The following is a 27160-nucleotide window of genomic DNA, read 5'->3' on the forward strand; positions in this document are numbered from 1 at the left end:
GATATATGCAGTGGTATTACTAAAAGAAATTAATCACTAGCTTAAATCTAAAATAGGCCCTTGAGGCATTGTACCAAGGATGCTGGCCGCATTTCCTCGCTGTATCACAATGCTGATACGTTGTGCGAGGTAGCCGCCAGCTCTTCGGTCACCAGTTACGTCAACCAGACGCTTCGCGATTGTGTGTGTATGTGAAAAGTGTTAATAATTTCGTTTATCAGTAGCATTAAGTACTATAGCGTGACCATTGGGCCCTGGCCTAAGGTCCCAATTTGATCGACCACAGGCCCGCATTGTCCCTACGGGCCTTAGTTGGTATGCCACTGTCGATTGTCTAATCAAGTTTTCTCTATCATGGTAAAATTGTTGTAGTAAACTAAAAGTACAGCCCAAAGAATCTGGAATTTTCTGGATTCAACGGGCATTAGTAATGAACTTTAAAGAGCCGTCACAATAGATCACTGCTTGGTCGACGTGGCACTCAAAGGCCCATAACACCCCAATAATAATAATATCCAAAAATTTAAAACATATAATTAAAAGCCCTTTTCAATTATCCCCTCCAATGTAATCTATCTCACTTCGCGCGATGACGGTAGCACTATTCGTGCTCGTGTATGTAACGATACTAACGATAAGCGAAATGCATCGGAATGAGCGCTACTCTATAATCGTATCAACCTTAATCAAATTTGCTTAAGTCTATTTAAATAGGTTGAATTTCAGGTTTATTATACATTTGGATATGCCTTGCTTTCGGCACCATATCAGGATACCCACTGAAGTATACTGGCAATATGATCAAAAAGGCTTTATGAAACGGCCTAGCAAATAAATATCCCGGTTTTATACATTTTATAATGTACTAGCAACCCGCTCCGGCTTCGCAAGGGTTAACAAATTATACACCTAAACCTTCCTCAAGAATCACTCAATAGACAGCATGAAAAACCGTTCAGTAGTTTTTGAGTTTATTGCGAACAAACACACAAATAGACAGACGCGGCGGGGGACTTTGTTTTATGAGATGTAGTGATATGTACGACAGAAATTCTAACGTGACGTCATTCAATGTCGCGCTTTGACAAAATGGTTTCATTCCAATTTTTATACTAACGTATTTCGTTCCAATCACTACACTGTCAATAATATTGTTACTATTTTAATTTTAATTTATTAATGATATATACACACACAGATATTAATTTCTAGTAAAATATTTTTCTCAAACATGCAATGAAATATTGATGTTATGTTCCTTATAATAGGCTGCGAAGTATGACGTTTCAGGTGCGGCTAGGACAAAAGGTCGTTAATGGAATTTCATACACATCTTGCAGGCCTAGGCCGGCAAAGTCCTCTTTTTTAATTTTCATTTCACAGATATTTGTGACACAGCATCGTGGAATTCATCCATAAAAAAAACTAGAGGCAGTATTTGCTTTATGGTTCGTAATGACACTCTGCCACTACGCCTATAAAAAAAAAACAAAAAACAATGTTTGCTATAATTTGCAGTTTTATTTGTATAAAATCAACATGAACTTAATAAATAATACATTCAATAATTGTATAATTTTAAATTATAAATTTAACTACACAAATAAAAACATTTAAAATATTTCATCTAAACGTTAGCAGTAAAAAGGTCTACTCAAACACGCGTAGTTATATTTTTTAAATTGTTATGGAGGTAAAGTTGAAAAATATTCGTTCTGTTTTATTGGATTTATGGTGCGTTGTTGATTTTTTGACTTTAATATGAGTTCCGACGTAATGAAATTAATATTAATTGTAATCGTAGGTGTTGGAATTGGCAGCGTAAGCAGAATTGATTTTAATAACTTGCTGCCTCTGCCGCCAAGTCAAAGACGAAGTATGTATATGGTTGCTTATGGCAATTTTATTATTTGAGAAACTAAGAAAAATGGCTTACAGTTTATTAGAAACAGTTTTGTGGCATATTTTAAATGAATGTAACTACGAACTCGTCAACACTGTGGAAATTATACTTATTTACTCCATGCATAAAGCAACGATGTATGTGAAACATGATATCAACATGAAAGACTATGTAAACTCATGTGACGAAAACAACAGTCAGACGGATACAAGGCGAAAAAATCAAATGAACATGAAAATATACGGGTAGTAAAAATACACGACTCGTGTAAAACATACGCGTGATAATGATATAGGTACGTGTTGGTTATATTTTGGGTGTAGTTTACTTTTAGTTTTTTCTATAAATAAAACTTGGGTTTCGTGGATTTTTTATTTTATTTATTTCATTGCATGTTTGAGAAAAGCACTATACATACCTCGGCGGGAAATGGGGTTGCCCGCGCTCAGACCTATCCGTCTATATGTCTTCGGCCGGCAACCCCTTTCGTCCCGGCCTCTGTAGTAATGTACTATAATTTCAGGTATCCCATCGCGGATTGATCAAATGACCTGTATTTTGTTGTAATGACTGACAGCAGTGACAGCGAAAGACATTTTATGCACAAAACGAAATTGGAATAATTTATATACATGAACTGAGAAATTAATTTCAACTTCAATTCCGAAACATTGATATTTGGATGCGCGCTTTAAGTATTGATAAGAGTTACAGAATACAGTCAGTATCCGTAGGAATGGAATGAATAATATTGTCAAAATCTATTATAATAATACGTTTTGGCAATTTATTGTATATTTTACGTTTTATTATGTTTGTTTATTTCTTTCTTTGTTTTTATGAATAAATCAATTGTATATTTTAGGTACAGTCAACTGTAAAAATATGGGCGCACAAATCATCTCAAAAATATATCCCATAGCTCTTATGACAGCGAATTAAGAACTATGGGACATATTTTTGAATAAGTTACCCTTAATAATATTTTTACAGTTGACTGTACCATCCCGAAAATACTTTTAGCAAGCAAAGCCGAATTCAGTGATTGGATTTAGGTATTTTTTACGCATTTGCGAGCACTATTAAACGTTGAAAATTTATATATGACATAAATACTACCTTATTTACTAACATACCGTAACATCTATAAGTAAGCAAAACCGTAAAATTAGCGAATTATTCCCATTATCTAAACATACGATGTGATACTGCTTAAATTGATTAGGTATAAGTATCAATTTCAATTTACTATGTTAAAGCTAAAATAAAATCATTCATTCATTCACCACTAAATGAATAAATTTTACGAATAAACAGTACCGCATCCATCCTTTAGATGTGGAGTATCATGCGACGCTTGAGGCTTATTAATAATATTGAAATGGACTGTTTTCGATTAAAATTAAAACATTTCTCTCACTTATTCAGGGTTGTCAATGAGGGGTGACTATATTTATTTATACTAAAATGACAAGAAGATCCGTTTTGAACTGAGAATGAGATAAAATTATATGGCTACTACAAGTTCATAGGAACCATGCACTGGTTCATTACACTACCGTAATACCGATTGCATAAAACTACTTTAGGTCCTAAAACAACTTTAACTTAAAAAAAAATATTGACATATAAATGTTCCTCATTTGAAAACCTGATCAAGAAATGTTGGTCTTTCAACGAACAGGTAATTATAATTGGGACTCGGTTTCATATCGATTCATGGATTTAACCATGAAATCAATGACTTAAAATTTACTATATTTACTTACCAATGAATAATGATTTCATCATGTAATTAATAATTTGCCAACCCTAACTTCAAGTTGCTACTTTTCAAAGCAGCCGCAACCACTTTGACGACTCTTCGATTGAGTATTTACTTCGTTGAGTGTCACTCCATTTGTTAGGGCTGTGCTAATTGTTTATTCGTTGTGTTCAACCCTGTCCGACCTTCGTCACGAATACCAGCATTAAAAGCTTTAGGTTTAACTTTAAAATTTTACCATGTTACCTACTTAAATACACGTTCGTCAAATGTTGGTTAACACATTCACTGCCCCCGACGCACATGTGCGTACACCGTCATACAAGTTTGTTCCTAGGCCACGCCCCCTGGCAGTGAATGCGTTAAACATTGTGATTAAAGTTGTGATGTTAAGGGCTATTGAAATATACAGATGTAGTGCATAATTGTCTCGGAAACGTTCGTAATTGTCATGCTACTAGCCAACATCAATTATGTACAGAATGTAACCTTTTGAGCTTAATAAACTTTATCTTATCTTATCTTATCTATTTTTTCACCTACGGATTCCAATGTTTGGTAAGGCAGTGTAGAATCAGACCAAGAATAGTCTGCAGCGGATTTGATAGCCCACGCAGTGAAAGTGTTATTTTAAACGTGAAACTTCTATGAAATTATGACGTATAAATGACACTTGCACTGCGCGGGCTATCAAATCCGCTGCAGACTGTTTTTGGTCTGACTCTAACCTCTTGTCAGTGTATGATTAGGACTGACCGAGTTTCGAATCTTCTTTTTGCATTTTTTTTTTCGATATTGATTTTGTCTGCTCCATACTGTACAAGTGCACAACCCAGGCTCGAACCCACGACTTTTGACTATACACACATATTATAGGATAAAAAGCCGAATTAAATATCCAAATATATGTCTTGTTTTTTTTTTGTAAATGGCAGTAATAAAACCATTATACATACTAGTATATTCACAAAATTATAATGAGCGAACTGCATCAGTAAAAATTACACACGGTATATAAAACGCCTTATTTATGTGTTTATGAAATATCCCGGTAGATGTCGCTATTACGATTGGTCAAAATCCTACATCTCGCGAACGTTTGTTCATCGTATTCGTAGTATACGTAAGATGTTAGAGTTTAAACCTGTTTTTAGGGTTCCGTACCCAAAGGGTAAAAACGGGACACTAAGGGCCAGTTGCACCAACCACATTTGAGAGACTGATCAACGTCAGCCGGCGCGCCGCGGCACTTTTCTATGAAACTTTCCATACATGAAAATTTTGCGAACTCTTTAACTATACGAACTTTTTGGTGCAACCGACCCTAACAGGCCTATTCGGATTTCGAGATAATCGCAAGATCTTGAGACGATTAAAGAGATCAACTAGATCTACATTAGATATCGACTAGATGTGACTTGGATATCTAAGTCATAACTTATCGAAATCGTTCAAGAGGACTTCCAGAATCGCGGAAACGTCAAATTTGACATATCTATCTTACAAATATCTTTAAATTATCCGTATCGTAACTTGTTGAAGTCTAGTAGAAATCTAATTCATTTTCCGAATCGAGCCGTAAGACTCGACTGTCCGTCTATCTGTCACCAGGCATCTCACGAACCGTGATAGCTAGAAAGTTGAAATTTTCACAAATGATGTATTTCTGTTGCCGCTATAACAACAAATACTAAAAAGTACGGAACCCTCGGTGGGCGAGTCCGACTCGCACTTGTTCGGTTTTTATATTTTGGAGACTAAATTTTGTGTGTAGTTTTATTTCAGCCAGAGCCAATATTAGTTGTTTATTATTAAACTCGGTGTTTGTTTCTTGATATCCCTTCGAAACCAAAGTGCAAAATTGTACACAAGGCGACTATCACCTATCAATGACACAATACCCATTGATGACGATGGTGATAATAAGATGCTGTTTTAATACCGATTCATTCAAAGTGTCAAGTCTATCGCCTTAGCAGTAATTATAATGAGGCCCAGATACGAATCTACGCCAAAGTTAAATTTAATAAGTTATTTTTATGAAAGGGACTTTGAGGCTTCATTAAAAAACTTTGTTACAAAGCGCCTATCGCAATAGGGTACTTAGTAAGTTGCCGGTGCAACGATAGGCTTTTCAATTTAAGACGATACTATCTTTACGAGTTGTAATGTAATACCTCAACTTTGTTCCTAGTCTTAATTGAATAATAAAATTATACAGGTGACTTCAAACGAACAAAGAAACGTACTTACCTATTTATTTAATGTCCCATTTTGACGAAGCTGGATACTTGTCGCCGCGTACGGGGGGCGTGACTTTGCCCTGGAAGCGTTTCTGATTGCTACAGGTTATGAATTTGACCTGGATTTGTTATAGATATGATCTGTCTATGTCAAAAATGACATTTCTTCATCCAGAAACAGAACTTGTAACACTAACAGATCATATCTCTTCTCTTCTTCCTCGCGTTATCCCGGCATTTTGCCACGGCTCATGGGAGTCTGGGGTCTGCTTGACAACTAATCCCAAGGTTTGGCGTAGCCACTAGTTCTTACGAAAGCGACTGCCATCTGACCTTCCACTAACAGATCATATCCATAACAAATCTTTATCAAATTTTATAACCTGTTGTTACAGTCACAATACGCCTTTTGAACTGTGGCCAGTCGCTTTTCTACCAATCTGAAACTAACCCCGTCAAACGTTAGAACCCTCGCGATACGGAACTCCCTTTTCACTAACTCATTGCACGAACCAAATTACAGAGCAAAGCGATAGCAAGTCGATAGCCACCCAAATTAGCAATTTAAAATTTAATTCCCTGCCAACGGGCAACACCTGTAGCGTTTAACTGCCGAAGATAGAACGATCCAAATTGCTACCATTCGACGTCCTACGATTACAGTTTTACTGCCATATCGTAAAATTCTTTTTAAGGACACGCGAGTTGTCCAGTTGGGTCGTAAAATTTGTAGCAATAATAAAAAGGTCTAATTCTATGTTAAACAAAGTTACGGAGCGGAAGTTTGGGACAAACAGGGGCAGTGGTACACCTGAGAGATTGGAGACCTTCGGCAGGTTTTGCCAATCCACCAACATAATACATTGGAGACGCGGGATTGGTAGAGGCTAGACTGCATGCATAGCCTTGAACACCGTAGAAAGGTAGCTTGTTCATCGGTATTCTACAGGATACATTTCGGGGAGTGTGCGATGGGATTACATAATCCCCCCATCTCCGTTCTGCCACCTTGGGACTAGACGCGGACTTGCGTTTCATTTCACCCTTACGTCGTTACTCTGTCACTGATTCGTACTAAGCGCTATGCATCCAGCTTTATCATGCGAACGGCTAAGGAGTGGAATTCACTTCCTGCAAATCTATTCCCAGTCCACTATAACTTGGATCTCTTTAAATCGAGAGTGAATAGACATTAGGTAAGCATGACGTTTAGGTAAGCATGTTCCATCCTAGACTGCATCAGCACTTACCATCAGGTGAGATTGCGGTCAAATATTTACATTTTTTCCAATAAAAAAAAAATAATAGGTACATATTCTCTAAGGATCAATCGTAAGTCATCGTTCTAGCGCCGTCCCGACATTTTTCCACGGCTCACTTAGTCTCTTAGATCCGCTCGGAAACCTAATCCCAAGAATTGGCACCAGGCACTTTACGAAAATGACTGTAATCCGTCCTTCCAACACAAAAGGGAAACCACTAACCAGGCCTTATTGGGAGTAAGGTTTTCTCAGATTGTAAAATGAGATTACTTATCTTATAAATTCATAATAAAATTGTGTCGCTTAACTTCAAACCCGGGTAAATCCACTCGACCCTCTCTGCAAATATCTACCCTATTACCTTTTCTTAATATCAAAATCGCATAATCTAACAGACGGATTTACCACTCGAGTTTGAATTAAGTTAAGCGACTCAATTCTTCTCCATGAAAAGTTTTCATACTTGCTGTGAAGAGCTTGTCTATATCGATGCGAATAGAGTAGTAGGATATAAAGACCTTTCTCCTCAATATGTACTTAAAATATGAACAAAACTAGTTTATAGGTCGATCAGTAAAACAACACAATGTCACGCCACTTTCATTCATGTTTATTCAAAAACTAACCAAAATAAATACCGGATATAATTTAACATGAAACAAGAATATTCCGCATTTTGTGTACACGTGACGAGTGCCGGCAAAGCGTTTGTTATTCCAATTAAACAAACAATCAAAGCCAAACAATGCGACTCGCATAACAGTTTTTATCATCACAACATAATATAAAGCCTGACCAGTAATATGATCATTGTCAAGTGGGCGCTGTTATTCTCATGTAAAGGGTGACAGTTCGGTATATTATGAAAAAAAATAGTTTCAGTGAAATTCTGCAACATGGCGCGTGATCATATATTCCTGGTCAGGCTTTCACAATATATATTTTTCAGTAGAATATCATTTAAAAAAACATTAGAATGAAATAAAGCACAAGGCAAGATCTGTGACCAAACTTTGAACAATCTATAAGTAGAAGTAAACGTAGATTTATTGTTTAAAATTAGGTCAAAAGTCTAGTTATATAATGAAAACCATACTGTCGTTTCTAAAAATGCGAAACTTTTTAACAATGCCAAATCTAGGACACTTAATTTGCTATGGGAAACTATATTTGCACAACTTGCACATCCATTATTATACGTCGGCTGTACAAACAGCACCACTATTAACAACTGTCCATCGGTCGACCTTTTTTAATAAGGTTTACGAATTGTCAGTTGTGTCTACGATGGTACAACTAACTCTGACCCCTTGTTACACGGCCGAGAAGCTAAACCGCGGCGAGTGCTATATTTCGAGATCTTGTAGTTTTCCCCCTTTGGTATGCGATACGCCTTTAATGTTGCCCTAATGCTTTCCCATGATTTCCACTTTCGATGTCTTCTAACGTTACCTGTTTCCATTCGGGCCTATGAATTCTGAGTTACAAAGGTGTAGTCACTAACTATATCGCGTCGACAACACCCTCACAAAAATTATGTAACGACAAATTATTTAGACCATTTTGTCAACACTTCTACATTGCTTTATATACAGTTTTATGTTACGTCTCGTCTTCTGCGGTCAATTAAAGCATGTAAGGGGCCCACACATTACCAGTTCGCCGGACGATATCAACCTGTCAGTTAAACGCAAAATGTGACAGTTCTGAACAACTGACAGGCTGATATCGTCCGGCAAACTGGTAATCTGTGGGCCCCTTTAGACTAGGTGGAGTAGGCAGTAGGTAGTAGACTTTGGCTTAATTTCAGACAACCTCCTACACATTTTGTGGCATTGGCGTGGGTTCGGACCCCTCGTCGAGGGTCTGGATATTGAAGCGCGACGAGTGCTGTACCTCCACCTCTTGTAGTTCCTCCACATTAGGGATGCGGTATGCCATTAATGCTGACCCATGGTTGCCAATGCCAACGTCTTCGAAGGCTACCTGGTAGAAAAATAAATAGTATCTATATTAATTTAAAAAATTAATACATTATAATAATATATATATAGCTATCATACATAAAAAACAGCAAAATCAGTGGTTAAGTAAAACGCGGGACTATACTGATTTCATCTATACCTAATGAGGCTGAAAAAAAAAACAATCTTCATTTTTAACAAGATAAGTAGCAACTTACTTTTACTTGCTTGAAATAATGCTTAAATATAGATAGGCACTGGCATTTTTTTTGTAGCCGAGACATAAGAAAGGGATCTTCCTACTTATTAAGTGGTAATAAGAATATTTAAAACTTTTACGAGCATTGTGTGAAAACAAGTTAAATTTATGCAGAGTTAAGTGTGCCATCAATCATCATAACGTCAGACGTTTCGTCCAAGAACAACGTGCGTGACTGGTCAATATATGCTAATATTTACTTTATAACACTCACCCTTAGAGCATTTAATAACCGCAGTCGCCTTTAAGGGCTTACCCCTCTGCCTAAAACCTTGCACAATTGTGCAAACTTTTGTATGGACCGACGTTTATCTGACATGGCTATTTGTACGTTACTTACAAATCATGTACAAATAGCCATACATTTGACGTGCCCCTCCCCCGGAAAAATTGGCAGACTGTTTTGTACAGAAAATGACAGCCAAGGCGTCTCCAGTTACTAAATGCTCAAAGCACTCACCTTATCATCTACTTTATAGTCCTTGTAGTATATCTCATGGTACTTGCGAAAACCAATTTCCTCAGCGACCTGGTGCAAACGGCTAGTGGTGAAGATCCCGGAGATGGCGGGAATGTGGGCGTTCACGCATAAATCTATAGCCGCTGTCAGCATCTCTTTCATAAACCCTGAAAATGAACAAGATGCACTCATGCAGAATCTCAAGCCACAAATCATAAATTAATTACTACACTATCCAAGCTCATTTTACCGACTCCACATCCAAGCTTAAAGTGAAAATACCGCGTTTTGCACATGCAGTTCAGTTTTGATTTTAATTTTTTCAACAAGTTTCTACCAGTAATGTGATTTAAAAAACTTGGAAATTTCAGGTAAACCTACTCAAGTGCAAGGATGTAGTAAGAGGCAAATTTGTTCTTATACTTCAATTCCCAGGATGTAGATTGTAGGTACCTACTCGTAAGTCGCACGGTATACACTATGGAACTTTCTGAGAATACATCGGTACCGTTTTTTCGTACAATGAAGTCCACAGCAGCAGCTGTTACAGCAAAAAACAACCTACTACTTATTATTATATTAGATACCAAATCGGTTAATTTCAATTAGTACCTTGACAAGACCTACAACAAAAACGAAACCTCAAAGACAAATCATCTTTACTTACGATGAAACAAACTCATAATCTTGATCATGAGACTGCGATCAAGGTGTAAGATGTGTAGTTTTTGTAATTTTTTATAATATTTAAGTACCTTTCTAAAGAAGTCTTCTCGTAGGGGGTCCGTTGAACTTTTACACAGAATTAATATACCAGTCGAGTCAGTACCCGCAGCTGGCAGAGTTCTGAGCTCAAACTTGGTTAGTTTGAGCTCACTTTGCAGAGTATTGCGATAGAGATTACTGATATACTGGCACGTATTTACCTAGGTATTATTACAGTCACGACCAAAAATCCTCGTGTGGATTTTGAAGAGCTCTTTAGTGATTACTGTGTAATAATCCTTATATATATTACGCGAAGCCGATTTTATACATCCCATCAGATTTACAGTTATGATCCGATTTTGATAAATGATATGTCATTAGATTCGTCTCATGCTGGAGAGTTGCATAAAACTTTTACTTTTTTAATTTTTGGACGAAAAAGTGCTAAAAAATGAATATTAAACAACTACTGTGCACTAACCGACCAAACCAAATCAACGTCACCTGTGAATCGTGTTTTGACTCAAGATGTCAAAATAAAAAATACATGAATAGAACTCAAACCTGTAGGAAGCTGTTAAGCATGATTAAATATTCCGTTTTGAGTCGGCAACATATAATTCGCAACACTTTACCATGTACGAAAATACAAAAATTATTCTGCTTTTTGTTTATAATGATTGACAATCATAATATTATTGTGTCAACGTGACAACTTCTCATTTCTTTTTTATTCGTGACTATTATGTCAGTAGTATTTTGTTTATATTCTATTATGTATCTTATAAAAATATTGATATGAAAACTTTTTCGTGCATATTAAATTTTGCGGGAAAACAAGGCGATGAAGTGCGATTTGGATTTGTACAACGAAGGTTCCGTGCCACTACAACGTCATATGCATATTGACTAAATTGCATAAAAATAAAAATAAATTAATCACAATGTCTTTTTAGGGTTCCGTAACCAAAATGGCAAAAACGGAGCGGAACTGTAGTTTCGTTATGTCCGTCCGTCCTCCCGTATGTCACAATCGATTTACTCGGAAACTATAAGCACTACAATAATAAAATTTGGTAGAGAGGTGTAAGCTATAGTACCCTATACTGTGCAAGGTCTGACATGCTCTTGGACGGTTTTTATTAGACTAGAAGATGCCGAACTTCTTGCGGGCAAAATATTCATAAGCATAATAGTAAAAAGTATTTGTGGGTTCCCATAATGCTACCCGTTTATTGGAATCTGTCCAGCCGTTTTGGCATCACAGACACGCATACATACATAAATACCTACAGTGACCTCTAAATCACCCGTTGCAGTTACTTTTAAGGGTTTTGGATTTGGATTTCTTCTTTTATTTTAAGACTTTGTTGCTTCTTTGCATAAATTTATGATTCTATGTCAACGGGAAATAGGTACCTTCCGTGTAGATTTTTTAAGTAAGTATTACAATATAAGTATGTCACTTTTTTCGGGACCTAACAACAATTTGACAGTGTCGAATTCCAAGATTTTTTGATCAACTGGAATGGCCTGGAACTTTAATATTTTAATACCTTACCCGCATTGTAACTTCAAGTTTATCCCCCAATCCGTTCCTGAGAAAAAGCTTTGTGCTCTATCTCTGGCGATAAATTGATCTTATATTTAGCTTCCGTTATTACCTCCTGAGATAAGGAACCCCAAAATTAGGTTAAAATAGCAAATAACTGGATACATGGATTGTTTCTCTCTCATTCTGTTGTCTTTTGAATTTTGAGGTATAGACTTTCGGTTCCAAATTCAAATTATGAATCTTCAATTATTTTACGCTTCTTCAATTATTAACCGACTTCCAAATCTCAAAGAAGGAGGTTATCAATTCGGTTGTATGTTTTTTTTTATGTTTCTAAATTAATAAAAATTCTAATTAAATTCTTTTTTTGATTGTATGTAAATGCATACAGATTGGTCCCGTTTTTGTCAAAACCCAGTTCTGATGATGGGATCCATGACGAATCGAGGAAACTCCTCAAATCTTAAAGGCATACATATAATGATTTTTGTGTTTTAATCAACAAATCAAGCATATACATTCAAAAACGTGACATTTGATAAAGTGGAAACTGCTGATGATGATCAGAACGGAAACTCTTCAACGACGCATAGATAGTTCACGTTTGGCGATTTGTCCTCTTCGTTATGTTTGTTAAGCAGTTTAAGTTTTTAAGCCATATTTTTGTCAAGCTCGAATTCCGATGATGGGATTCATGAGGAATCGAGGGAACTCCTCAAATCTTAAAGGCATTCGTATAGAGATTTTTGTATTTTCATCAGAAAATCAAGCATTTTCATTAAAAACTGTCGCATTTGATGCAGTGGAACTGCTGATGATCAGAACAGAACTCTTTAACGACGCATAGTCCACGTTTGGCGATTTGTCCTCTTCATTATATGTATTTGTTAAGCAAGTTAAGTTTTTAAGCCACATTTTTGTCGAGATCGAGTTCTGATGATGGGATCCATGAGGAATCGAGGGAACTCCTCAAATCTTAAAGGCATGCGTATAGAAATTTTATATTTTCATCAGAAAAACAAGCATTTACATTAAAAACTGTCGCATTTGATGAAGTGAAACTGCTGATGATGATCAGGACAGAACTCTTCAACGACGCATAGTACACGTTTGGCGATTTCGAATTTCGATTTTGACTTGGACTGGGACCCGGACTCGGACCCGGACCCGGACTCGGACCCGGACCCGGACTCGGACCCGCAACCGGACTCGGACGCGGAGCTGGCCCTGGACCCAGACCTGGACCTGGACCTGAATTGCACTCGGTAATACCCGACCGGAAATTCAGAACTCTTCGTTTTGAACTAAAAAATATAAGTGAAATTCGTATGTGTTGTCACGATGGCGGCTGCTCCATACAAACGTATTTCCCTGTTTCCTCCCTGGATAATTAAATAATTACATTACAGCAAAACAAAATTTACCATGTAATCTATGTTTGTATCTGCCAATGTTCCTATGTTTTCCTTTTTCCTATAATTTAGTTGTTTAGTATCTCAATACATTCTAATTATTTTCCAACGTTTGTTTTTTTATTTGACGAGTGAAAATTAAATTGGACCCTTATATAGCCACTGCGACCTTAATCAATCAACGCAAAAATTCATGAAAATTCTCATTAGGTATATAATACATAGGAGTCCTCTAATAGTCAGCAATGGATAGTTAAAGTTCGGTATTCTTACTGACCGCTGAATACGCTCCATAGTAATAGCTACTTACTCGAGTGTGTCGTCATTCTTGAGTTTGTGGTCGCATACCAAATTTATGTGCAAAAAAAGTACCGATCGTGAAAAAGAAATTACAGAGATTAACCTTTTGGACGCCAATGACCGATATATCGGCACCGCAGGTCCAACGCTAAAGACTGATTAATCGGTCACAGACCACAGAGCAACATAGACCTACGTGCATATGCATAAAGTTCAATTTCAGTTTTGACACTTCGGTGACGTGGCGTCCGAGTGACAGCTTTGTGTTTGACACGGCGTCGAAAAGCTTAAAAAAAGAAAACTTTTTTGATTAGGTATTGAAAAAACAAATTCATATTCAATTCAATCGTCAATGTTTAAAATATATTTTTAACCTTTTGGACGCCAATGACTGATATATCCGCACCGTAGGTTCAATATATGCCAAAGACCGCTTAATCGGTCACAGACCACAGAGCAACATAGACCTACGTGCATATGCATTAAGTTCAATTTCAGTTTTGACACTTCGGTGACGTGGCGTCAGCGTGACAGCTTTTGTGTTTGACACGGCGTCGAAAAGGTTAACGAGTGTTTATAGAGTACCTACCTATCTATTGACAATGACTTCTTATCGATAAAGTGGCTTCATTTTCAACCGACTTCAAAAAAGGAGGAGGTTCTCAATTCGGCTGTCTTTTTTTTAATGTTTGCTCGCGCAGAACTCCTTTGTTTACGAATCGATTTCAAAAATTACAAATCGGTTCAGTAATTTTTAAGAAAATTAACAAACAAGTGGTTTTTACCAAGTCCTGCGTTTCAATTCCTGTATTCTCTAGCGGCGTTTCGACGCCGCAACGGGTCTCTAGTTATATTATAATCGTACAAAATTCATTACATTAGTTGTGTAACGAATGTACCTATTGTTTGTGTGACCAACCAATGAAAATGGCTGTAAATCCAGCCGACCTACTGCAGTGTGTAAATAAATCACTGCACTTTAGGTAATATCGTCATAGCTTGGCCAAAATAAAGGTATTAAAGTGCAGGGGGGCAAATTATACTGCGAGGTCATTTAAACTAATCGAAATATCTTCCATTTTTTACATTATTCACTAGAGTCACACACAACACACACAACACATTTTTCGCAATCTGGACATACCGTAAAACGGGGTCAACAGAAATCGCGAGGTGAATAGAGACATTTTGAACTTTTTCTTTCAAGTTGTTATATTTATAAACGTACATCTCTAAAATTAGATTTTTTGGAATGCGTATATAGTAGACTATTTATTCTCTACATTGGTACCAAAAGAACTTAATCAAACTGCCTAAAAGTTAGATTTTTTTGACTGTAAAGTAAGGTCTCGCCGAGGTAAGAAATGAAGCCTGTCTGAACTTTGTTCTAGCGGTAAATGTTTTGACATTAACTAAGTAAAAGTAAGGTAACCTGGTAATATAGTATCTGTAGTACGTAAATAATAAATAATATCACTGCAAAAAACCAATTACAAGCAATTTTACGTGATAAAGGGGTCAGTGGACACGCATATGGGGTGAACAGTTACGCCGGGGTCCCTTTGTTTCCCATAAAGTTTTAAGTCTAAATGTATTGTTTGTCATATTATTGTTAGTCATAAAACTGAAACCATTAACTTTTCAGGATTTTCGTAAGATTATACTATGGATAGGTTAGGTTAGATTAGGTTTGTTTTATGGCAATCCTGAAAAGTTACGTGTTTCTGAGAAAAACCAATTATGACTAACGAAAATTCGGACAAATAATACATTATGACTTAAAACTATCTGGGAAACAATAGAGACCCCAGTTACGCCATAGGGGGTGATTAGATACGACAAAGGGGTGTAAAGACACGCCTTGGGGGTTAAAAGACACGTAAAAATAATTTTGTGTCAAATAGCTGTTTAACAGATATATATACCATTTGCCAATAGAGTATCAACATAATAATGACCATATTCGATGCCTATGACAACTAAAACTTAATATTTCTATTCACCCCTTTCTTGTGTCTATCGACCCCGTTTTAAGGACATGGAGAAAACAGGTAGTTTTCATTGATTTTCTCAGAATTGGGTAGGTAAAAATTTTTTTTCACAAATGCAAAATTTAAGAACTAACCAAGACTCAAAAAATCGGGCAAGTGCGAGTCGGACTCGCACACGAAGGGTTCCGTACCATATAAAAAAAAAAACAAATAAAAAGCAAAAAAAAAACGGTCACCCATCCAAGTACTGACCACTCCCGACGTTGCTTAACTTTGGTCAAAAATCACGTTTGTTGTATGGGAGCCCCATTTAAATCTTTATTTTATTCTGTTTTTAGTATTTGTTGTTACAGCGGCAACAGAAATACATCATTTGTGAAAATTTCAACTGTCTAGCTATCACGGTTCGTGAGATACAGCCTGGTGACAGACGGACGGACGGACGGACGGACGGACGGACAGCGAAGTCTTAGTAATAGGGTCCCGTTTTACCCTTTGGGTACGGAACCCTAAAAATGATATCAAAATTTTTACTTTTATCATTTGGATTATTGGCGAAAATCATCCTTGAAGTTGAAAATCGTGTCTTTTCACCCCGTTTTACGGTACTCGTATGACTCTAGTTAATAATGTAAAACATGAAAGATATTTCGATTAGTTTAAATGATCCCGCAGTCTAAATTGCCCCCCTGCACCAAATAAGTAGTACTTATGTATTTGTACCAAATAAGTAGAATGTTAAGAATTTGTTAATTTTATCTGACTACAAGTCATTTTTTACAAGGTTTTGAGTAGGTAAATAGTGTACAAATAGTCCAAATATTTTAGCCTCAAAACATCTTTCGTCACGAATCCTCCTCGTCGTCTTGTGGCTCCATGACTTGGAATCTGGATGAGCGCGCCGGCTGCAGCTCGGGAATCTCCTCGACGTCCGGCAGACGATAAGCCATCAGAGCAGCGCCGTAGTTACCGAGGCCCGTGTCCCAGAACACGATCTATGGTGAAACGAAGGGAAGCTGTAAAGTATTTCTATAAATTGACCAACGATTGACCCTAGACGTTGGACAATGCAATCCACTGGGCCATTTATTGCCGATAGCCTTAACTCTCGTATCAAAGAGATCTTATTTAGACTAGACTAGAGCAGCAAATCCCACTTTATTGCAGTTTGCATTATGACAGAGGTATACAGGGTGGAAAGGCACGACGATCCTTTCCGGAAATGGGAGATAGTTTAGCCTAAGCTCTATATTTTCTCAATAGAAACTATGTTAATATGGGCAACCGTTTCTAAATTATGGCCTTTTAAACATCCATGCAAAAAACTACTTTGTTCTAACCCTAACAGGTGACAGGGTCAATGAACTTACTTGTAAACAATCAGTATACGACAAGAAATTATGCTAATTTGTTGCCATCTAACCATTTTTAGGTCTGCTTACAACACGGTAAGAATCGGTAAGGATTGTCGCTTTCTTAGTGGTTCCACTTGTTCAATACTTGAATGAAGTAGTTATGTTATTTCTTAATATTAATAATACTAACCACAATATTGTTTACAACGACAGTTCAAATGGTGACATTGACAACCACTCAAAAGTACGCAATCATCTTATAAATATCTCTGGTTTCCTTGACTGATAAAAAGGTTTTAGTTTCTTAACACGTTTCACAAAATTATTTTCGAATAATTGGAACCTATCTAAAATAATAAATAAGTTTTTGGCAAAAATTTCATTTTTGGTACAAGCTTTTATCGCTGACTGTACTTTTCTTACGACAGACAACTAATACTCATCGAGACAATTCTAAAAACCCCTAACAATTAGGTTACGTTGTCTGTTTCATCACAGAGTTAATTCCTATGGCCACCTCCTGTCTCCATCATCAGATCAGCTCGATGGTACCATAATATTGCATTGTCATCCGATTTATACATGCATGCAAAATTTCAGCTCAATCGGAAACCGGGAAGTGGATTAAATTTAACTTGCAAGTTTTGATTACACACAGACAGACAGACAGACAGACAGACAACGGTCAGGTGATACTAAATAAAAGCTTGTAAAAATTACAAGTAGGTTGTGTTAGATGCACCAAATGAACTTGCAAAAATGAAATCATAAGAATAAATCAAGAATAAATACTTCTTGAATACCTAACTAACAAACCTTCTTGCGTGGTAGGAAATAGACAAGACGTCTGATGTTTGAAATTAAATTTTCATTGAACTTTACTTATTTAATGTCATATTCTTCAAATAAAAATGCCGTTGTTAGATGCTCGTGGTTATTTAAATTTGTGGGGCTGTGTAAAAGATATGGTGTACCAAACGGAATGTGAAACTGCGGACGAAATGAGACAAATGCTAATTGGTGCTTTCTGCGGAGGACAATCTGCGGAGGAAAAATGACGAAGAGCATACACTATCGCATGTGCATCGACATACTCGGGCACGGGCTGCGGCGGCGTTGTAAGACACGGAGGTACATTTGAACACCGTATGTGAAGAGAAGATAGTGTTAAATATTGGCAAAAAGTAATTATCTAAGAAAGTAATAAAATTGTAATATTTTTGCATTCATTTGTTTTATTTGACATTTATGCGTCATTCATACATCATTGCGATTCTGTCAACGATCGGAAAAAAGTGTAAAGTCCCGAGCTTTCCCGACGGAGATCCTTAATCTATAGCCGTGATGTGCACGTGCTATAGGGTTGTCACCACAGTTAAAAAGTAGTAAATTTGCTATTTTTATTTTTTACTCAATTAACGATTCTTACCATTACCAATCGTCTCTGTATCACTTAAACGACCTAATACTTCCGGGAAGGATCGTCGTGCCTTTCCACCCTGTATAAGACTAAAATGCGAGAATATTTTTTTTTATTCAATCTTTTAATACCTATCCATAGCCTAACTACTACGTATTTTAAACTCCGTTTTGTTAGCATCCCATTAACGGATCGCTTTAAAAAAAATTAAACCATTCATTTTCATCAAATATGTAAATAATTAGGTACTTAATAGCTTAATGGATTTCATATGGATGCTGAAAAGCAATAATGTGTTAACCCACATAAGCACCATTTTGAGAAAATGGCGTCTAAAGATTTTCACTAGCACAGTGTTAGCTACACCATATTCTAGTTTATAGACAAACTATCTAAATGCATCCAATCCTATCTTATTACCTATTCTATGAATGAAAGTAAAAATTATTCAATTATAGAAAAAAATAAATTAAGACTTACCTCATTATTAATAAGATACCTAACATAATATATCTCATTGAATTTTTGGAAGCCCAGCTTTTCTGCCTCCTTCTGCATGTGTCCGGTTGCGATAATGCCGGTTACAGCTGGTATAAAGCCGCTGGCCGCTAAAGGGAACGCAGCTTTGAGCAGCTCGGCTCCTATACCTGGAAAGGTTTAGGAGCTTAGAGGGATAGGAAGGTTGGAAAAGGGTAGGCAACAGAAGCAGATAAATCAAGTCGGCAGAATTTTACATCAGCTCAACATTATCAAATTAAAGGAATGAGATTAAGTCCAATTTGTACGGGAGAAAGTCCAACCGAATGGGCCCTACGGAAGACCAGCGCTGCTGGCATTATGCTGAGTTGGGACAATTTCGTGATGCACACTTATGATTTCTTCTTTACTTGCTATTGTTGTCTGTACATGTTCGTACATGTTTAGTGATCGTCACGAATAAATATCTTTCATCTTTATCTTATCTTATCAATTTATTTGCGCGACAATCTTAATGGTGGTTAATCGATCGCAAACAAACACTATGTGTAATGAAAGGTTCCAATTCTGTCAGATCTAAATATTTCATCAGCCATCAACTCAAAGTCACTACGCGCAGCAAATAAACTAGATATCATTACACCTATCTTCATAGAAACCTGCCGAATCAACGAAACCTACGACAAATAAAAAAAAAGGCATAATATTATGCTAGTTTTATGGCAGAAAAGGAATCGATGTATGCAAAGCGAGGCAATAGAAATGAATGGTCAAACATAAAGAAGCGTCCGACAATGCTTACGAGTATAGCCTGAATATTATGATCGCCGAATACAGAGAGGAATGGACTATAAGCTGAGAATTACTCTGCGGTATTGTGCTTGTTGAGATTTTGACAAAGAGAATATGTCTGTTTCACACTGAACGTATGCGCTTATTATAGATAACAGAAAGAAAGACACCGCCGCAGTATTTGACCGACTTCCATGATACCAATGTATTTGAGCCAATTTTGCAGGAAACCATAAAATTAACACACTTCTGACCTCGTTCGTATTACCTTTTTTTAATTTTTGCACAGTGAGAGAAGAACCAAGCCTCCTTTTAGTAGAAAATATTAGCTGATTTATTTTAACAATGGCCTGAATTAAGTGATATTATAGAGGTAACTACCTTTGTGGTTAATAATCTATTCTATCGCCATATTGGCGTATTAATTTAATATTCAAATAACAGTTTGATCAGAAATTGGGTCGAATGTAGATCCATTTTCGTTCATGTTAATTTCTAATGATTGCTCAATTATATTAATAACTTACCTAATGATAATAATAATGCTGATCGTGATCGGCCATATTAATTTATTAGTAATGTATGCAATCTACCTTATCTAGTGTAAATATAAATTTAGTAATTTCACTGTAGATTTTTTTTTATAAGTCATATATATCGTGTCTACCTGGAAATATATATTACCTATACCTAATTCAGATTTTCGTAATCAGTAAATGTTCCCCAATAAACTTCATATAGAAATAAATTTCATTGGTTTACATAAACATCCGGCCTAATTTGAAAAATGCCTAATTTGATATAGTAGGTTTAGTAAGGAACACAAATGTATGGAACAGCATGCACTTTAGTCTCAGGCGATGCCGCTTGGCACGATTGTTCCTTACCGTGCAGACCCCCCAAAAAGGGGGGGTGAAAGGGTCGGCTCCCCAGGTCCAATCAATGCTATATTATTTCCTAGTCTTAACAACTAGGGCAAGTTACATATCATTTTCGTATAATTTAGGGACGGGCAATTCATTTCGAAACAATTATTATACCTTTCCATACAAAAAAATATATTTTTGTACAAAAAATGAAATTGTTATGTAATTTTTTGTGACAATTTTGGATGTTACAATCACAGTGTGGCGATTTGTACTAAATAAAAAAATAGAACGATGTAGCCCATGTATTCTTTATTCAGAAAAATATCACTTTATAGTAGGCCTTCGCATGGTCTAATAAAACATGGTCTTCCATTCCCAGAGTGACACGCGATTACGTCACAATAACATTGCCACTTTATTTCAACATAACATGTTACATGGGTACATTATACCTATGGTTAATAAGTTAAAATATTTCTTTATAATTTTATAATTTTCATTTATATGTATTTTAGCTTAAGGCGCGGTGTGTAGTAAAATGCACTTTTTTGTCACCATATTTACAGACTTTTACAAGGATTTCATGCATTATTTTCTAGTATGTATAACTTCAGTCCTTGAACTACGTTATTGCTTGTCAGAAACACGACGGCTCATTATTTTCTCGATAGAATCTTAAGTTGAAAACATGCCTAACACTGTCTTTATTTCCTTATGTTAGAAGTACTAGGACGAAAATGTATATGAAACTTACTTCAGTCGATAGCTTTTAAGTAAATCTTCATTATTGCTTGTCCTTTTATCGATACGTTAATTTTTTCATTCATCATTTGATGAATTCAACATTTTGCCTACTAAATTACACCCTACGCGGCAATACCTTTACTTATTTAATGTCATATTCTTCAAATAAAAATGCCGTTGTTAGATGCTCGTGGTTATTTAAATTTGTGGGGCTGTGTAAAAGATATGGTGTACCAAACGGAATGTGAAACTGCGGACGAAATGAGACAAATGCTAATTGGTGCTTTCTGCGGAGGACAATCTGCGGAGGAAAAATGACGAAGAGCATACACTATCGCATGTGCATCGACATACTCGGGCACGGGCTGCGGCGGCGTTGTAAGACACGGAGGTACATTTGAACACCGTATGTGAAGAGAAGATAGTGTTAAATATTGGCAAAAAGTAATTATCTAAGAAAGTAATAAAATTGTAATATTTTTGCATTCATTTGTTTTATTTGACATTTATGCGTCATTCATACATCATTGCGATTCTGTCAACGATCGGAAAAAAGTGTAAAGTCCCGAGCTTTCCCGACGGAGATCCTTAATCTATAGCCGTGATGTGCACGTGCTATAGGGTTGTCACCACAGTTAAAAAGTAGTAAATTTGCTATTTTTATTTTTTACTCAATTAACGATTCTTACCATTACCAATCGTCTCTGTATCACTTAAACGACCTAATACTTCCGGGAAGGATCGTCGTGCCTTTCCACCCTGTATAAGACTAAAATGCGAGAATATTTTTTTTTATTCAATCTTTTAATACCTATCCATAGCCTAACTACTACGTATTTTAAACTCCGTTTTGTTAGCATCCCATTAACGGATCGCTTTAAAAAAAATTAAACCATTCATTTTCATCAAATATGTAAATAATTAGGTACTTAATAGCTTAATGGATTTCATATGGATGCTGAAAAGCAATAATGTGTTAACCCACATAAGCACCATTTTGAGAAAATGGCGTCTAAAGATTTTCACTAGCACAGTGTTAGCTACACCATATTCTAGTTTATAGACAAACTATCTAAATGCATCCAATCCTATCTTATTACCTATTCTATGAATGAAAGTAAAAATTATTCAATTATAGAAAAAAATAAATTAAGACTTACCTCATTATTAATAAGATACCTAACATAATATATCTCATTGAATTTTTGGAAGCCCAGCTTTTCTGCCTCCTTCTGCATGTGTCCGGTTGCGATAATGCCGGTTACAGCTGGTATAAAGCCGCTGGCCGCTAAAGGGAACGCAGCTTTGAGCAGCTCGGCTCCTATACCTGGAAAGGTTTAGGAGCTTAGAGGGATAGGAAGGTTGGAAAAGGGTAGGCAACAGAAGCAGATAAATCAAGTCGGCAGAATTTTACATCAGCTCAACATTATCAAATTAAAGGAATGAGATTAAGTCCAATTTGTACGGGAGAAAGTCCAACCGAATGGGCCCTACGGAAGACCAGCGCTGCTGGCATTATGCTGAGTTGGGACAATTTCGTGATGCACACTTATGATTTCTTCTTTACTTGCTATTGTTGTCTGTACATGTTCGTACATGTTTAGTGATCGTCACGAATAAATATCTTTCATCTTTATCTTATCTTATCAATTTATTTGCGCGACAATCTTAATGGTGGTTAATCGATCGCAAACAAACACTATGTGTAATGAAAGGTTCCAATTCTGTCAGATCTAAATATTTCATCAGCCATCAACTCAAAGTCACTACGCGCAGCAAATAAACTAGATATCATTACACCTATCTTCATAGAAACCTGCCGAATCAACGAAACCTACGACAAATAAAAAAAAAGGCATAATATTATGCTAGTTTTATGGCAGAAAAGGAATCGATGTATGCAAAGCGAGGCAATAGAAATGAATGGTCAAACATAAAGAAGCGTCCGACAATGCTTACGAGTATAGCCTGAATATTATGATCGCCGAATACAGAGAGGAATGGACTATAAGCTGAGAATTACTCTGCGGTATTGTGCTTGTTGAGATTTTGACAAAGAGAATATGTCTGTTTCACACTGAACGTATGCGCTTATTATAGATAACAGAAAGAAAGACACCGCCGCAGTATTTGACCGACTTCCATGATACCAATGTATTTGAGCCAATTTTGCAGGAAACCATAAAATTAACACACTTCTGACCTCGTTCGTATTACCTTTTTTTAATTTTTGCACAGTGAGAGAAGAACCAAGCCTCCTTTTAGTAGAAAATATTAGCTGATTTATTTTAACAATGGCCTGAATTAAGTGATATTATAGAGGTAACTACCTTTGTGGTTAATAATCTATTCTATCGCCATATTGGCGTATTAATTTAATATTCAAATAACAGTTTGATCAGAAATTGGGTCGAATGTAGATCCATTTTCGTTCATGTTAATTTCTAATGATTGCTCAATTATATTAATAACTTACCTAATGATAATAATAATGCTGATCGTGATCGGCCATATTAATTTATTAGTAATGTATGCAATCTACCTTATCTAGTGTAAATATAAATTTAGTAATTTCACTGTAGATTTTTTTTTATAAGTCATATATATCGTGTCTACCTGGAAATATATATTACCTATACCTAATTCAGATTTTCGTAATCAGTAAATGTTCCCCAATAAACTTCATATAGAAATAAATTTCATTGGTTTACATAAACATCCGGCCTAATTTGAAAAATGCCTAATTTGATATAGTAGGTTTAGTAAGGAACACAAATGTATGGAACAGCATGCACTTTAGTCTCAGGCGATGCCGCTTGGCACGATTGTTCCTTACCGTGCAGACCCCCCAAAAAGGGGGGGTGAAAGGGTCGGCTCCCCAGGTCCAATCAATGCTATATTATTTCCTAGTCTTAACAACTAGGGCAAGTTACATATCATTTTCGTATAATTTAGGGACGGGCAATTCATTTCGAAACAATTATTATACCTTTCCATACAAAAAAATATATTTTTGTACAAAAAATGAAATTGTTATGTAATTTTTTGTGACAATTTTGGATGTTACAATCACAGTGTGGCGATTTGTACTAAATAAAAAAATAGAACGATGTAGCCCATGTATTCTTTATTCAGAAAAATATCACTTTATAGTAGGCCTTCGCATGGTCTAATAAAACATGGTCTTCCATTCCCAGAGTGACACGCGATTACGTCACAATAACATTGCCACTTTATTTCAACATAACATGTTACATGGGTACATTATACCTATGGTTAATAAGTTAAAATATTTCTTTATAATTTTATAATTTTCATTTATATGTATTTTAGCTTAAGGCGCGGTGTGTAGTAAAATGCACTTTTTTGTCACCATATTTACAGACTTTTACAAGGATTTCATGCATTATTTTCTAGTATGTATAACTTCAGTCCTTGAACTACGTTATTGCTTGTCAGAAACACGACGGCTCATTATTTTCTCGATAGAATCTTAAGTTGAAAACATGCCTAACACTGTCTTTATTTCCTTATGTTAGAAGTACTAGGACGAAAATGTATATGAAACTTACTTCAGTCGATAGCTTTTAAGTAAATCTTCATTATTGCTTGTCCTTTTATCGATACGTTAATTTTTTCATTCATCATTTGATGAATTCAACATTTTGCCTACTAAATTACACCCTACGCGGCAATACCTTGCGCCTATTCCTCACGCCAGTACGCCCGTGACCACTGTCAGCGTCGGACCTGTGCTAGTTTAGCGGACGTTTCATAAAATGGGTAATCACAGTATAAATACGCAAATATGTTATACACACAATGTTTTTCAACATACTTACGAAGAAAAGCAAAATAATTCTTAAATACGGTGACATTTCAGACATTAGTCCGTCATATTGTCATTTTATAACAAGTTGGGCAGCAAAGGCACACACCCATCTAACCAATCCGGAATTCAGTCACGATTGATAAATTGTGTAAACATATTTTAAAAGGCTATAAAATTAATCAAATTGAATAATTTAGACTGGTCACATTTTTGTAAAAATCGATTTCTATTGGCAAAACATACTACTTTTTGGCAACCAGGTTTTTTAACCTAATTAGACCCCGCTGAATCCGGTTGCTTGATCGAATTCTTGACTGGAAGTGAGATATTTGATATTAAAGGTCCCTTTACTATCAAACTCGTAAAAGTGGCCAATATAAAAAAAATGTTGTAAACATTAATAATCTACACAATTTTTTTAATAAAAAAGATTCAGTACATTTTTAGCAAGGATCAATATTTAAAAAGATAATAAAGAGGGAAAGTTAATTATAATAAATTCTAAGGTTCCTTGTTTTTATTTTTTCGTTAATAATTTGAAAAGTATGACTCATAGCAAAAACAAATCTTACACATAAATAATAAACATAAAATTTCCTACAAAAAACATGTAGAACACTTTTCGCTAGGATCAATATTTAAAAAGACAAAGCAGCCGGTAAGTTAATTACAATCAATTTTAAAGTCCCTTTTTAGTTTTTTGTAAATAACTCGTAAACGGTGTCCCATAGCAAAATAGGTTTTTATTAATAAATAATCTACATAAAATTTCCTGCATAAAACATCTGAACACTTTTCTCTAGGATCAATATTTAAAACGATATTAAAGGAAAAAGTTCATTATTAAAAAAGTTCATTACAATCAATTCACATGTCACTTTTTTTAGTTTTTAGGGTCCCGTACCTTAAAAGGAAAAAATGGAACCCTTATAGGATCACTCGTGCGACTGTCTGTCTGTCCGTCTGTCACAGCCCATTTTCTTCAAAAGTACTGGACCAATTAAGTTGAAATTTGGTACACACATGTAAATTCGTGACCCAAAGACGGACATCTTACGTAAACAAATGAATTTTAAACATGGAGGCCACTTTTTAGCCAAGGGGGGTTAATTAACATTCAGAACCTATTTTGCTATGGGCCACCGTTTACGAGTCATTTACGAAAAACTTAAAATAGGGACCTGGAAATTGATTATAATTAACTTACCCCCTTATAACCTCATTAAATATTGATCGTAGCGAAAAAGTGTACAAAACCTTTTTTGTGGACAATTTTATGTTCAATATTTATGTATAATATTTTTTACGAGTTATTTACGAAAAAAAGCGACTTTACGATTAACTTTCTTCCTTTAATATCGTTTTAAATATTGATCCTAGAGAAAAGTGTTCAGATGTTTTTTGCAGAAAATTTTATGGAGATTATTTATTCATAAAAACCTATTTTGCTATGGGACACCGTTTACGAGTTATTTACAAAAAACTAAAAAGGGACTTTAAAATTGATTATAATTGACTTACCGGATGCTTTGTCTTTTTAAATATTAATCCTAGCGAAAAGTGTTCTACATGTTTCTTGTAGGAAATTTTATGTTTATTATTTGTGTAAAATTTGTTTTTGCTATGAGAGTGAGTGAGAGAAAAAATAAAAACAAGGAACCTTAGAATTTATTATAATTAACTTTCCCTCTTTATTATCTTTTTAAATATTGATCCCTGCTAAAAATGTACTGAATCTTTTTTTATTGAAAATGTTGTGTAGATTATTAACGTTTAACAATTTTTTTTTATTGGCCACCGTTTACGAGATATTTACGAAAAACTAAAAAAAGAGACCTTAGAAGTGACT

At 35.7% G+C, this 27160-nt stretch overlaps 2 protein-coding genes and 1 long non-coding RNA gene across 3 annotated transcripts in view; all 3 read right to left on the bottom strand.

Moving 5' to 3' along the window:
* The window catches only part of LOC134803200 (uncharacterized), a 238342-nt gene that overhangs the window by 23454 nt on the left and 187728 nt on the right, over positions 1–27160 (bottom strand). The gene's annotated exons all lie outside the window — the stretch shown is intronic.
* On the bottom strand, positions 7763–19352 carry LOC134803147 (uncharacterized). Its single transcript, XM_063775856.1, has 3 exons — positions 19078–19352; positions 9857–10023; positions 7763–9159 (listed from the first exon to the last, which is right to left on the bottom strand). The coding sequence occupies exons 2-3, from the start codon at positions 10016–10018 to the stop codon at positions 8992–8994; spliced, it is 330 nt and encodes a 109-aa protein (XP_063631926.1). The 5' UTR covers positions 10019–10023; positions 19078–19352; the 3' UTR covers positions 7763–8991.
* LOC134803179 (uncharacterized) overlaps positions 16618–27160 on the bottom strand; it is a 35670-nt gene continuing 25127 nt past the window's right edge. The window contains exons 5-6 of the mRNA XM_063775885.1: positions 22640–22806; positions 16618–16817 (exon numbers count right to left, since the gene is read on the bottom strand). Coding sequence (XP_063631955.1) covers positions 16668–16817; positions 22640–22806 — 317 coding nt within the window. The 3' untranslated portion in view covers positions 16618–16667. The remainder of the gene's footprint in view (positions 16818–22639; positions 22807–27160) is intronic.

The sequence above is a fragment of the Cydia splendana genome, chromosome 2, assembly GCF_910591565.1.
Source record: "Cydia splendana chromosome 2, ilCydSple1.2, whole genome shotgun sequence".
In the NCBI taxonomy this organism is placed as follows: Eukaryota; Metazoa; Arthropoda; class Insecta; order Lepidoptera; family Tortricidae; genus Cydia; species Cydia splendana.